This window comes from Marmota flaviventris, chromosome 18, assembly GCF_047511675.1.
Source record: "Marmota flaviventris isolate mMarFla1 chromosome 18, mMarFla1.hap1, whole genome shotgun sequence".
Taxonomy (NCBI): Eukaryota; Metazoa; Chordata; class Mammalia; order Rodentia; family Sciuridae; genus Marmota; species Marmota flaviventris.
In genome coordinates, this window is record NC_092515.1 from 15254102 (window position 1) to 15267872 (window position 13771).

The following is a 13771-nucleotide window of genomic DNA, read 5'->3' on the forward strand; positions in this document are numbered from 1 at the left end:
GGCTATAACCTTCAAGTGCCCCTCCCTTGCTCTGTGACTCTGAACTAGTAGCTTAATTTCTCTCTGCCCATTTCCTCATTGACAAAACGGGGATGAGAATGCCTACTTCAAAGAACTGCAAAGATTCAAAATGAAAGCCCACGTGTACTGCTCAGCACTATATCTGGAACATAGCGAGAGTGCAAATGTGTCAGCCATTACTACATGCAGACGTGCCAAACGTACACGCACAAAGTCACACAGACACTCAAGAAATGCTTCAGCCTCAAGAGGAAACTCCAGTTTGCTCTCCTCCTGCTTAACAGTATGCTTTTGGGATTTTTTAGATAAGCTCACATGCACACACGCACACCTGCGCACACGTACACACTCAGATGCACCTGCTGAACACAGACAGGGTCCCTTTAGACACCGGGGCATGGCTTTCTTCACTTACTAACATGTTCCCCTTTCTACTTTGCATACTGTGTACTGTTTAAATTATTAACAATGAGGTTTTGTACATTATTCATAAAAAAGAAAAAGTGATGAAGAAAATAAAAACCCAAACTTCTATTCCTGTCAAAACTAAGGCCCATCAAAAACTTACCTTTGGCAAGACAAAGAGAGGCCACTGGGCCCAGTGGGCCAGGCAGCCCCGGTTGGCTGGGGTGCTTCGTGTTCCAGCTGAGCCAGTGCCAGCAAGGAGGCTTGGGACAGGGCAGCCCTGACCAGCCTCGTCCTGTCCAGGCTCACTGGGAGCTGGCATTTGGGCATGTGGTGCCAGGGCCCAGCTCCCAGTCTGCTCCGCCTCCGTGGGGAGCTTGGCACCGCCAAGGCTCACATCCCATCTGCTGGGAGATGCAGGCCCACTCGGGACTGTCTGCTTGGCGGCTGGGGGTGGCCATCTGGGGCAGGCCAGCCAGCTGACCTGGAAGGGGGCCTGGACCCCATACCCTGGTTAACCAGAGCCAGGGGCACACGTGTGTGGACAGGACGGAGCCCTGTCGGTCCATGAGCTGGACCCCACACTCCCAACAGGGGCCTCCAACCTCTTGGCAAGGAATGACAGCCATCCGTCCCGTCAGTCACATGGCACCCAGCAAGCAGAGCTCTTGCTGCCCTGCAGTCTCTGCTGTCACTTCATGGGAACCAGCCTGAGAGCACCTTGTATCTGCCCAGGCACAGCTCACAACCCATCTTACAGATGAAGAAATTAAGGCACACAAAGGAAAAGCCACCAGCCCTAATTAGGGAGGGACAGCACCAGACACTGACCCCAGGGATGTGTGATCCCTGAGCCAGAATCCAAACTTAATCCAAAAGGTACTACAGGAGGTGGCGAAGGGCCCAGGAGCAGGGCAGCCTTGGGCCATGTCCTGGTTCTGCTGCTGGTGGATTTGACAAATGATTTTCTGTCTGAGATCCAATGTCCTTTTCTTTGGAATGGACATAATAATGGGATGGACGCCCTCTACCCGCCATCATGGTGCAGTGGAGGAAGGATGGGTCGATTCCTGCTGCTAACATGTGCTGTAATTACTAGTTGTCACTACTGCTACCGTCTTTGGGCTCCTTTATTTTCTGCTCTGCCTCCACCAGGGGAAGGGCCTTAGGAAGTAGTGAGGCAACCCTTGAGGCCACTGCCCTCCCACCAACTCCAGATGATGAAGGTCTCAGGCCTGACCAGGAGGTTCTGCCAGGGTTGGGCCTGGATGAGTCTGCGTGTGGCCTGTGTGTGCGAAGACAGAGAAGGGCCTGCTTGTGGGTATGAGCCTCAGGGCAGGCCAGCCCACACGATTGAAGAACAAGGGGACAGCAGGCTGAGACCCAGCACTGCCTGATTTATGTGTACATGTCACTGAGTCCATACAGGTTCTGTGAGCCTAGGATTGCCAAGAGGGAATCTGAGGCTCTGAGAAAGGAAGCCATAGGCCCAGTGTTCTAGAGCTACAGGTGAGAACCAGAATTCACAGACCAGGATTTTGTACAGCAAGCATGTACCTGCCTCAGGACCTTTGCACTGCCTGTTCCCTTTACCTAGAATGTTCTGCCAGGTTTGTCTCTGTCACAGGAGCACATCGCTGCACCTCTCTGCTGCTCAGTCACTGCTGTACCCTCAAGCCCAGGGAGGGCTGACAGGGGGGATGGATGAATCCTGGCCCAATGACCGTGAGACTTGAGGGTCCCTGTGCCCAGCATGGGGTGGACTGGAGCCTCTGCAGACTGGTTTGGTGGGTGCTGGGGGTGGGAAGTGGGAAGAAGCATGCACAGCCAGGAAAAGCACGGAGCCAGTTTCCAATTACTGAATAGGAAGCCCAGCAGTTAGATCCCAAGCTGACCCAGCATGGATGCACGGAGGCCACAGTACCTGTGAGCACCGGCATTAAAAACACTCGCTCCACATATTCTTTCATTAAAAACAAAAACGCTGGCACCAAGTTAGCTGAGTTAATGACTCACGAATGGGCCTAACGTGTAGTCTAGGCAGTCAGGGGACTCCAGGGGCAGCCCAAAAGTGGCCAGAGCACAGACAACACCTGGCCCTGTCACTTAACTGAAGGATGCTTTGGGCAAGTCCCCAACTGCACTGAGTCTGTTCTGTCATATACATGAGGACAAGGGTACCTTCGTCACAGAACTGTGAGATGAGTAAATACATATCAATGACACGAACAATGCTGGACTCAAGCTTAGAGCAGTGTGCGGTGACAACGACAACCGCAGCTCGTATCACTTCATGAGTGTGGCTGTCGTTTCACCCAGCAGTGTCCACATGTCCTAACGCAGTCTGATACTGTGTGAACTGTCGCCTTGCATTCTGAAGAAGTGCTCATTTGGCCAGAAAGGTGAGCAGAGGGAAGAGGGGGCTGGGGACCACCTGCAGCCTGGACATATGGTTTTGGGGCCCACTCCCAGCTGCCACAAAGCCTCTGTGAACGTCTGCGTCAGGGGATGGGGCGAGGACCCTTGGTGCGGCATCTGCCAGCCTGGATGAAGTCCAATGCTAGGGTGGCCCCAAACTCAAAATCCTTGGCGGCGGCCACCTAGTGAGCTCCCACCCTTAAGCCAAGCCCAGGCCCACAGGGCTGGGGATGCAGGGCTGAGGGAGACCCAATTTGGGTGGCCTGCCTGATGACTGTCCATTTTCTGGAAAGGTCCTCCTACTCGGGCCTTTTGGGAGTCTCTATCATTGTTGCCTCCCCGACCTGCTTTTTGCTGAGGATCTGCCCTGCCTCCTCTGGGTGGCTCCCAGAGAAGAGGGAACCACCAATCAGTGCCCTTGGCCTGGCCCCAGGTGGAGCACAACCCCACAGCTAGTCAGTTTCCTCCATCACCCTTGACCACAGTGACTGCCCGCCCTGGGGAAGCTTGTGATCCACCCACAGCCAGAGATGCAGCAGATAAGAGTCCTTCCTTCTTGATGGGAAGTTACAGAAGATCCAAGCAGCTGGTCTCCTTTTTCCAACCACATGGAGACAGCTTGTTGGTGGCAGGAGAAAATGACACTAGCAATGCTAAAGGAGGCAGAGCCATGCTGAGCTGAGAGCTGAGGAGGTGAACTCTGGAGACTTTGCTGGAGTCTGAGTCCAGCCAAACCTGAAGCTGCCCCTACCCTGGATTTGTAGTTACTGGTTTAAGACAAGACGATTAACAGGTTTGCGTAAAAAATAACATTTTTGTCACAATTTAGACTCACACTAGAGCAAGGTGCACCCTCCAGGCTTCCTTCCCTAGCTGCAGCTAATCTTTAATCTGGGGGGACCTCTGGCCCAGCTGGACAATGGAATTCTCTGCTCTGAATGGAAGGACGCAGCTGGGGGTGTTCTGAACTAACAAGCACAACAGCAGGGCCTGTTGAGACCCTCCAATTCCTGCAGGGCCTGGGGCTTGCTGCCTTATTCTTTCCAATATGGGGGACACCTCATATCCTGAGATGATCCCTCACCTCCCCCCTTTATTTTTATGCTAACTAGAGTTAATCTCTTGCAAAGAGACCTGCAATCCGGGACTCTGGATCACACCACTGGGTTCAATCTAAGCCTGGCGGCTTTTCTCTGATTCCATCCAAGTCAGCTCTGAGTCTTAGTTTCCTCCTTTGTTCAATGAGAGGCCAACAGGACCGCTCTCCTGGGGCTGCTGGAGGCTAATGGAAGCTGAAGCAGGAGTGCCTGACCCCAGAGCCTGGCTCGGGGCGCACAGACACGAGGAGTTTACTCATCAGGATTTAGAAAACAACGACAAAAATGGGACCTACCTCTCGGGTCCGGAAGATGATCCTGTACTGGTACTGAGGTCCGTGGTCCTTGTGGTCTTCTAGCTTCTCCCGCTTGATGCTCACAGCCACTGGTCCCAGCTTCTCGTCCACCCCAAAGTAATTGGCATGCTCTGAGTAGGAAGAGCAGGTGGGCAGGGTCAGCTGGTGGGAAGAGAGTTCCCGACCCTGCTGATGGGAGGGTGGGGGAGGGGCGGGACCCTGGTCACCCAGATTTCCTGCTTCATTATGGCCCCGGGGCCCTGCTCAATAGAGAAACCAGAAGTAAAAGCCCAGCTTTCTGCACCAACTCTGCTCTAAGTCATAGACCTTTCCTGAACCTCTGGTGCTCTCATCTGAGAAACAGGGGCCCTGATGCCACCCACAGTTCAGAGAGCCCACGTGAGGTGGAATGAGGCTATAAATGTCAAATGCTCAGCACACGGAGTGTGACACACCCAGCACCACTGTGATTAAGCTTGCACTTGCCCATGGTCCGGCCAGCCCTGGCAAAATGATTACGACTAGTCCAGAGAGCCTCCTGCTGGCCCAAATCTGGGGAGGGATAAGATACATGGCCCAGGCCAAGCTGCTCAACAGCCTTCTCAGCATAAGATGGGTTTAAGGACAGCTGTGAGGAGTAAGTGAGGTGACAGGCTCCGTCCGCGCTGGGCACTCAGTAACCACATGACTGAAGCGTTGGCTAGCACCACCCAGGGCGTGCGTGATGCTTCTTCTGGACCCTAAGCAGCACCTCTACCTGACCGTGGTTCTTTAAACCCTGCTCATTTCTCTTAGGTGACAGAGCTTTCAGCAAGTCATGCAGCAGGTCTCTAACTCTTTCTGCTCAATGACAGCCGTCTCTCCTTGTCCCTAAAACTTGCCACTGTCTATCTTATAACTGTTTCAGGGGACAGTTCTTCCCCGAGTCTCCTGCTTGTGATCTCAGCTCCACAAAGTCAGCATCCACCGTTGCCAGAAAAAGGGCCCTGTGAGTGGCTGTCCTGGAACTTGAGATCCTCCTGCCTCAGCCTCCCAAGTCCTTGGGATTACAGGTGTGTGCCGCTGCTCCTGGCTCTTTGGAGCCCAGGAAGCTCATAAATGACTCAGTCATTAGCAGTGTTCACTGAGTGCCCACTGCAGGTCTGTCGACTTCTGCATGCGGCCTTCTCAGGTTACTTCCTCAGCCCTAAACCAGGCTGCCAGGTTCCCAGCTTCCAGATCTTTGGTGAATTTAAAAATGAATATAAATGCCTCCCCCCCACAGTCCCACCCCCTGTTCCTCTAAATGGTACTTTTAGCCTCAAATCCATTCTGTGTGGCACTGATGCTGCCTCATCAGCTTTCTTTCTCCTGATCAGCAACCGTCTGGAACTTCTTTTTTCATCCTCTTATTTTCAATCTTGGTGTTATTTTGGTCTGGGCACGAGATCCTAGTAGGATCAGCTCCGCTCCTCACATGCAGATGGTTTGAGGGGGAAACGTATCGCACAGCTCGTAAGCTGTGGAACACACCCCGAGACCCAGGGCTGCCTCACTCCAGGCTGGAACTCCGGGTGCATCCTGAGCCCTGCAGGATGGCCTGGTTGACACCTGTTATGTTTGCTGGGACACTGCTTTTTTTTTAAAAAAATTTAAATCATTGGCTGCAGAGTACTAGCTGCCTATCCATTATCCATTACCCCCTCCCTTCTTTAAGATAAAAAATAAAATAAACCCTCTATTCTTGGAGGATGCAAAGAGAGACTCTTCCTAGCTAAAAATCTACACTTCCAGCCTCTTTCCAGACAGGAGTGGCGAATAAACACAAACAGCTGCATTGAGTTTCTGAGAAATCTCTTCAAAGGGGCCTGATTTCACATGAGATCTGCCTTCATATTCTTTCCCTTTCTTTTTGCCGGCCTGGAAATGGATGTGGTGGCTGGACCTTCAACAGACACCTTGGCCTTGGGGCAGGCACTATGAGGGGTGGAGGCCATATACTAAATCTGGCATTGCACTGGTGCTAAAGAGTAACCATACCACGTCCTGGGCTGGTGATCACTGGCCTTCTTTATATGAGAAAATATGTTGGCCTTTTTTATATTGTTTCAACTAGTTCTGACCAGTTATAAGCTATTCTCAATACAGCTGCCAGAACTTAAAAATTAGGAGTCAGCTGGGCATGGTGAAGCATGGCTGTCATCCCAGCAACGTAGGAGGTTGAGGCAGGAGGATGGCAAATTTGAGGCTAGCCTCAGCAACTTAGCGAGGCCCTAAGCAACTTAGCCTGTTGTTGGGTTGGAAGAGGAACAAGGATACCAGGGAGGAGGCTCTGGAGTGGTTGAGAGGAGGAGATGGTACACAAGTTCAAGATGGGAGTGTTGGTCATCCCTGCACCCCCAGGCTATAGCTGTACCAAGCCCATGTTTGCTGAATAACTGGGCATCTACAGTCTCCCGTAGCTCTGGGTTTATGGAGGGCCAACCAACAATCACCCTGTTTCAAAATGAAAAATAAAAAGAGCTGGGGATGTAGCTCAGTGGTAAAGTGCCCCTGGGTTCAATCCCCAGTACCAAAAAATAAAAATATAAATAGAAGAGTCTTCATTAAACAATTGGAATTTCAGGAGAATCTTGCAAAATTACAACTGCTGGCAACACTAGGTGTATCCATCTTTCTTGCAGGACAATAATCGCAGGAGCTGAGCTGGAGCTGCCTAAGTCCTGCCTAACAGGGTCCCTTCTACACGTTTGCTGCCTGGGCTTGTGGTCTCTGCACTTTGCTGTGCTGCCTTCAGGGAGTGTCCCTTAGCACAGATGCTGCACAAAGCCCCTCTCTCCCTGGTGGTACCCTCACTTCAACTGCCTCACCTTCAAAATGGACCCAGAACCCGCCCATGAGATGCTTCTCACTCCGGGGCTCCCATCCTGAGCTTGTGCACCATCTCCTCCTCGCAACCACTCCAGAGCCTTGCCCTGGTCTCCTGGTTCCTCTCCCAACCCAACACAGCCAGAGCGGGGCCAGGAGCACAAATCAGATTAGGACCCTCCTATGTTCAGAGTCCACCTAAGTGTCTGCATCTTAGGGTAGAAATGAATCAATGAATCTTCACCACAGCTCACAAGAATCCCACTTGATTTGTCCTCGTCACCACTCTGTCCCGGCTCCCTCCACTCTCCCTGAGTCACTGTCCCAGCATGCTGGCCTCCTCCCTATTCTTCCAGTGTTCTAGGACTCTTGTACTTGCTGTTTCCCAGCTGCACACCTCTCCCTCCCTCCACCCAGGACTTATATGGCACCTCTGAAGAGGCCCTGCCTGACTGGCACACATCTGTGTTACTCTTCTCTGTGTTACTCTTCTCAGTGGCACATGGCACCCTCCAACCCTTTACCTATCTCAACTGACATGAGATACACCCCAGGCTCATAGCTGTACCAAGCCCATGTTTGCCGGATGACTGGGCATCTACAGTCCCCATGGCTCTGGGTTTATGGAGTGCCAACCCAGCCTCAGACTCGGGGCTCACTGAATCCCTAGCGTCCTCCGGCACGTAGATCCCATTTCCACAGCATCCTGGGAGCTGGGAGCAGGGCCTGGCTCAGAGTGAATGCGAGTGCAGCAGGTCTCAGAGATGAGGCGGGGCAGGCCCACCCACTCGCCCCCCCAGGTCACCTTTGCCCACAAAGTAGTCCTGGTAGTAGCGGGCACCCAGGTCCACGTGCTCGATGCTGTACTGCCGGGGCCGACTCTGTGTCCTCTGCTGCTCCTTGGGCACCTCCAGCACTGAGATGCTGGCATTGGTGCGGTAGGCGCTCAGGGTGGGCTCCACCAGGTGGCCCTCTGCCCCGCCTGGGGAGCCCACGGAGGCCCGGGAGAAGCTCACGTTGCGCTCGCACTCCCCTCCGATCTCGTTGCGGAAATGCGGGCAGCTGAGCAGCAGGTCATTGCTGTTGTCGTCGCCAAGGTCCTGCTCCAGGTTCTCTTTGCAGTTCAGGTCCTCTGTGCTGGTGAAGGCTGGGTCCAGGCCCCCGAGGCTGTGGGCCCGGGATGCTGTGACGGAGGCCATGGCGGAGGCGGCGGAGGCGGCGGAGGCCCCGGTGGTGGTGTTCCGCCGCTGGGCCACAGTCGCCCGGTTGGCGGCCGCCTCGTTGAGGTCGAACAGCATGCTCTGCACGTCGAAGTGGGCAAAGCTCTTCTGGCAGACCCACGGCCTGCTTGCTTCGGGGGGACTCCGGCCCTCCTCGGCCTCCCCCAGGGCCCTCCCGGCTTCCCCGTCAGCTTTACTGCTTCTCAGCTTCCGGAAGATGGACGAGTCCACCGTGTCGCCACTGCCCAGGCCCCGCACGGGCTTCTTCCGGGTCTTCTCCTTCTCCTTCAGAGGCTGCAGGAGGAGACTGTCTTTGGAGGGCTGCCCGTTGCGGGGGTCCCCCTTGGCTCCACAGCCGCCCCCTGAGAGATGAGGGCCAGGGTCTGCCCGAAGCAGCTCGCTGAGGGTCTGGGCGCCCCGGGCCTCGGGCTGCTCGCTGCGGAACTCATTGAGGATGTCGAAGAAGCTCTGCTCGGGCACGCCGTGCACGTCGATGGAGGAGGTGCTGCCGTATTCTCGGAAGAGGGGCAGGGCCCCTGTGTGCCGGCCCCCCCGAGGCTCCCCTGGGTCCTCCACATCACACTCACTGAGGGTGATCTCACTACTGCTGCGGTGTCGCAGAGGGAGGAAGGCCCTGCCGGGGGACCGGGGCCACCCATCCTGGAATTCCACATCTTTGGACCTTCTCCTGGAGAGTCGGTGGAAGGCTTTGGACCCTGAGGAAGCTGAGGTGCTGGCAGGGGGCTGTCCATTCTGTATGCTCCTCATGGAATGGGCCACCTTGGTGGCCTTTGTGACTTCTGTGTCCTGTGAGGGGCTTGGGTTGCTCTGCTCTCTCAGGGCCTCTCGCTTGGGTGGCCAGTCGGCCACTCGAGCACGAACGCCCATCTTGGGCATTGCAGGGGTGGTGGGGCTGGGGCGGGTGGTGGCAGTGGCTGGGCTCTCACCAAGAGGCTGGGACATGCTGCCATTCTGGGCCCAGAATCCCATGGGAGTGTAGTCCCCTGTATGTGGCCCAGGGAGGACATCGGAGCCCCTGGCCCCACAGCCAGCTGCCAGGTCCACGCCATCACTGGGAAGGGGCCGATAGGTGGTCATAGTCCACAGGCACTGGAATGCTGCGGGCCCCAGGAAGCTGTGGTGCAACTCTATGGGGTCCCCTGGCTTTCAGCCATTGTTCAGGGCCGCCAGTCCCAGGATGAAGGATGCTGGCCCCTGAAACCTGACACAAAGGTTGTGAGTCTGTGGAGTCCAGCTCTCCACCATCGCTGTGGACAGCTGAGTCAGGACAACTTCAGGAGGCAGGTGCTGTCCCAGGGGCTCCAGGCAGAGTGGCTCAGCAGGGCAGAGCAAGCAGCAGCTGTGGGCAAGGGCCGGCCGGTGGCAAGGGTGTCCTTCCTGCCATGCTGGAGGGGGAGAAAAGGAAGATGTGAGAGTCTTGAACATGCTACTGCTCCCACAGAAGAGGAACATGGATTTTCTTTTTGACACCTTCACTCACTTAAAAAAAAAATTATTATGGACATTTTCAATCACACTCAAAAGCAGAGAGAAGATCATAATGAGCCACCCGCCAGCTCTGACAACCATTAGCTCTTTGCCACTTCTTTTATCTGTTTGCCCAGCCAATCTTGATTTGTTTTTGACAATATTTTATTTTTCAGTAGTGGGGAGAGAACCCAGGGACTTGTACAAACTAGGCAAGTGCTCTCCAGCTGAGTTATGCCCCCAGCCCCAACAATATTTTAATCTCAGACACCGGATCATTTCACCCATAAATACTTTAGCGGAAAGGTTTTAAAAAAATAACCATGATAAGCACTATCATATCCATGTAAGTTAACAAAGATTCTTTATTATCTTGCAACTCTGTGAGCATTAGATGCTCCCCACCCCAAAGTGTCTTTTGTTGCGCTGGTTTGTTCAGATGAGGATGCAAACAGGATCTGTACTCTGCTTGCTCGGCAGATGTTTCTCTTGTCTCCTCCGCTCTAAGCAGCCGCCTTCCTCTATTCTGATGCTGTTTACTGGTTGAAGGAATGGGGTCACTTGTCCTGTGTAATTTCACTTTTGGGATCCCTGCGGTGCCACTTAACATGTTCCTCTTCCCCTGTATTTCCTGTGAACTGGCGGTGGCATGTAGAGGGCAGACTACTGTCCATCTGCTCTGCAGTCCTCCCCACCGGCCACACGGCCAGAAAGGAAGTGAAAGGGGTGGACTACTCACCAGGAGCCGAGCCCCTGGAGCTGGGGGAGGGAAACCGCAGTGCAAACTCCGCAATTAACAGGCGGTATGAGCCTCCCAGTAAGGTGGATCCCACCGCTGCTTTGCTGAGATCTCCCTGGCGACTCCTCACTGCACTAAGATGAAATCTACACTCCTCTCCCTGGCCCTCAGCCCGCAGGATCTGGCCCTCGCCAGTCACCCTGACATTTCTCCCCATCTCTGACTCAGCTCCCACCAGGCTGGTCTTTTCTGTTCCTCTGACACACAAATCCAGGATTTCTGGGGATCTTTCCTTAGTTTCCACCAGGCTGGCTCCTTCCCGTGATGGCAACTCTTCAATGAAGACTTCCCAAACCACTCGGTACAGACAGAGAAGCTTCCTCGAAGCCTTTTTACCACCCACAGCTTTCTCTCTGCTTTTCTTAGCAGTTGTCAAAAGCCAAAACTATTTTGTGCTTTATCTGCTCACTATCTCCACGGCTAACGCCAGCTCTGGCATGGCAGGATTGTCTGTGCCATTCACGGAGGGATCCCCTGCACCCAGACTGGTGTCCAGGTCACCTGGTCACTGCTTCTTATATGAATGAGTGAAGAGGTGGCCTCTTCCTAATGTGGGGTTAGGCACATGCTGGTCTGCAGGCCTCTGGGGAGGGAGTTCTCGCTTCTGTCCAGCAGTGTGAACCACTGCGCAGGGCCACCTCTTTGTCTTTACTTTGAACTTGTAGAAGATGAAACGCCCCTCTGGACCCTCTGGAGAGCAAGGGTAAGTGGCTCACCATCTGAGGCTGAGCCTATTGGCTTCCCTGGCAGCCTTGCCCCTTCCACCTGCCAACACAACTGGCAGGAGGGTGCTGGGAAGGGTGGGCACTGGCTCAAAATAACCAATAACTTTTCTGTCCTTTGGAATCTAGAGGCAGGCACGACATGACCATCCTGGCCAACAACCACTGCTGCTTACCACTCGAAGTGTGGGGGGGTCCAGGGGTAATGGTGAACCAGCGAGAGGAACCAAGAGGGACGCATGAGCAGATTCATGGGACAAAACAGCGAGAAGGCCCACAGCCTCTGAGGAAGTGAGGACCAGAGGTGAGGGGAGGACGGGACACCCCTCTTGCTGGTGTCCCATGAGTCCAGGAACATTCCTGAAGATATCCAGGAAGGCAATACAGGAGACAGGCCAGAAAAGGGGTGGAAGTAGGGGAACCCACAGGGTCAGATTACTTGAGGGAGGGAGAGAGGCCAGGAAAAGCCCATGGTGAACCATTTGCCAAGAAGCCAGTGGGCCTCAGCTTCCTCCAACTGCACCTTTCAGGAATAAGGATGCCAAATCACCGATTTTTAAAGAGAAATCAGAGATCTAGAAATGTATTCAACATCACCCAAGTTGAAAAGCAAAACAAATAATGATAACGATATCAATAAACTACCATGCATAGATTTCTAGAAGGATTTCTGAGCCGGGCACCAATGTGCATGCCTGTGAATTCTAGCGGTCTGGAGGCTGAGGCAGGAGGATGGGGAGTTCAAGGCCAGCCTCTACAACTTAGTGAGACACTGTTTAGACAATAAGCTCTCAGTGGTAGAGTGCCTGCCCAGCATGCAGGAGGTCCTGAGCTCCATCCCCAGTACAAAAGAAAAGAAAGTATCAACAGTAGTTGCCTCTGGTGAGGAGAACTGTGTGTCTGTCCCCTCATTCCCATGCCCTCCTCAGTTTCATTTTTTTCCCTTTGCTTTCCTTATGAACATATTTGCTTATTTCTCTTATCCATTTACTGGCCTTCCACCCCCTGTGAATGTGAGCCACCATTGTGTACCCAGTACCTAAATGTGTGTCGCAAAAAGGGGAGGTAGGGTCTTACTTTTTTCACTGGACATCATTGGCTGCTTTCCAATTTCTTTTGCATGTATTTCTGGTCAATAATTGAATACTTTTTAAGAACATTACTGATCAAAAGAACAATGAGGGTCCACGAAGTATGCTGTGGGCGGGGTCAGGCAGCTGCTGCTGGTTTTGCAACCTCCAGTGACTGGGGCTACAGCTTTGCCAGAGAAAAATCAAATGCTGTTTTCTTTTTTGGTTCGTCTCATTATCTGTTGCCTCTACCACTAATCAGTCAGCTCCAGAGTAGCAGGGAGCTTGCTAGAAGGCTTGAGCCCAGCCCCACTCTGCAGGGGTGGCTGGCCTGCCGAGGGCGAGGGCACTGCACGAATCAGCTGCCCACCTTGCATGTGGCCCCACCTGCTCAGCCTAGCATGCTGCAGAGGGAGGCTCAGAGCTACACTTGGCCTGGGTGGAAAAAACCAGTGGTCCAGATGTGACCTTGACTTGCTGCCGCACACAGACAGGCTCTACTGATGGCATTTGGTTTCAGAAACCCTCAATCCGCTTGCGCCTTCTATGACCACATACAGATGTTCTAGCAGACCCTGGTCTCTTTGATAAATCCCTTCCATAAGCAGGTGCAGCTCAGTCTCCCTGTGACTTTTTTTTTTTTGTACCAGGATTGAACTCAGGGGCATTCAACCACTGAGCCACACCCCCAACCCTTTTTTGTATTTTGCTTAGAGTCAGGGTGTCACTGAGTTGTTTAGCAACTCGCTAAGTTGCTGAGGCTGGTTTTGAACTTATGATCTTCATGCCTCAGCCTCTCGAGCCACTGGGATTACAGAGGTGTGCCACCGCATCCGACTCCCTGTGACGTTCTGAGAGTGAGTGGCACCCATAGCCTCTGGAATTCCGGGACTGTGCACACTAGTCGTTTGTCAGCTGTCTGATGTAGCACTCCCCTTCCTAAACACAACCGATCTTCCTCACAGGGAGCCCCTATTATGAGAGGAGAGTAACCTGCACACAGGAACCAGACCCCTGGGCTCAAACTCCAGAGTGCCATGGAGCCAGTTTCAATCTGTAAAGTACCTCACTGTCATGAGTTATCACAAGCTGATTGTCCCTAATATGAAAATCTAGAATCACTCAAAATGCTCCACAAATGGAAAATTTTCACACCTGAATTCAGGAGCCAACTGAAATACTCCATCAAATTACCTTCCAGCTATGTGAGCAAGGTGTGTATAAAACTTACCTGCATTTCACCCTGTGAAATGGGTCCCACCCCCAAGACATCTTATTATTATGCATATACAATATTCCACAATCTGAAAAATCCCAAATCTGAAAACACATCAGGTCCCAAGCATTTCAGACAAGGACGTGCCACCTCCATTACCATTCTTTGGTGC

At 53.2% G+C, this 13771-nt stretch overlaps 1 protein-coding gene across 3 annotated transcripts in view; it reads right to left on the reverse strand.

The window, feature by feature from the left end:
- Sipa1l3 (signal induced proliferation associated 1 like 3) overlaps positions 1–13771 on the reverse strand; it is a 235067-nt gene that overhangs the window by 87536 nt on the left and 133760 nt on the right. For all 3 annotated transcript variants that reach the window (XM_071604089.1, XM_071604088.1, XM_071604087.1), the window contains exons 3-4: positions 7890–9710; positions 4238–4368 (exon numbers count right to left, since the gene is read on the reverse strand). In XM_071604089.1, the coding sequence (XP_071460190.1) occupies positions 4238–4368; positions 7890–9402 (1644 nt within the window). In that variant the 5' untranslated portion in view covers positions 9403–9710. The remainder of the gene's footprint in view (positions 1–4237; positions 4369–7889; positions 9711–13771) is intronic.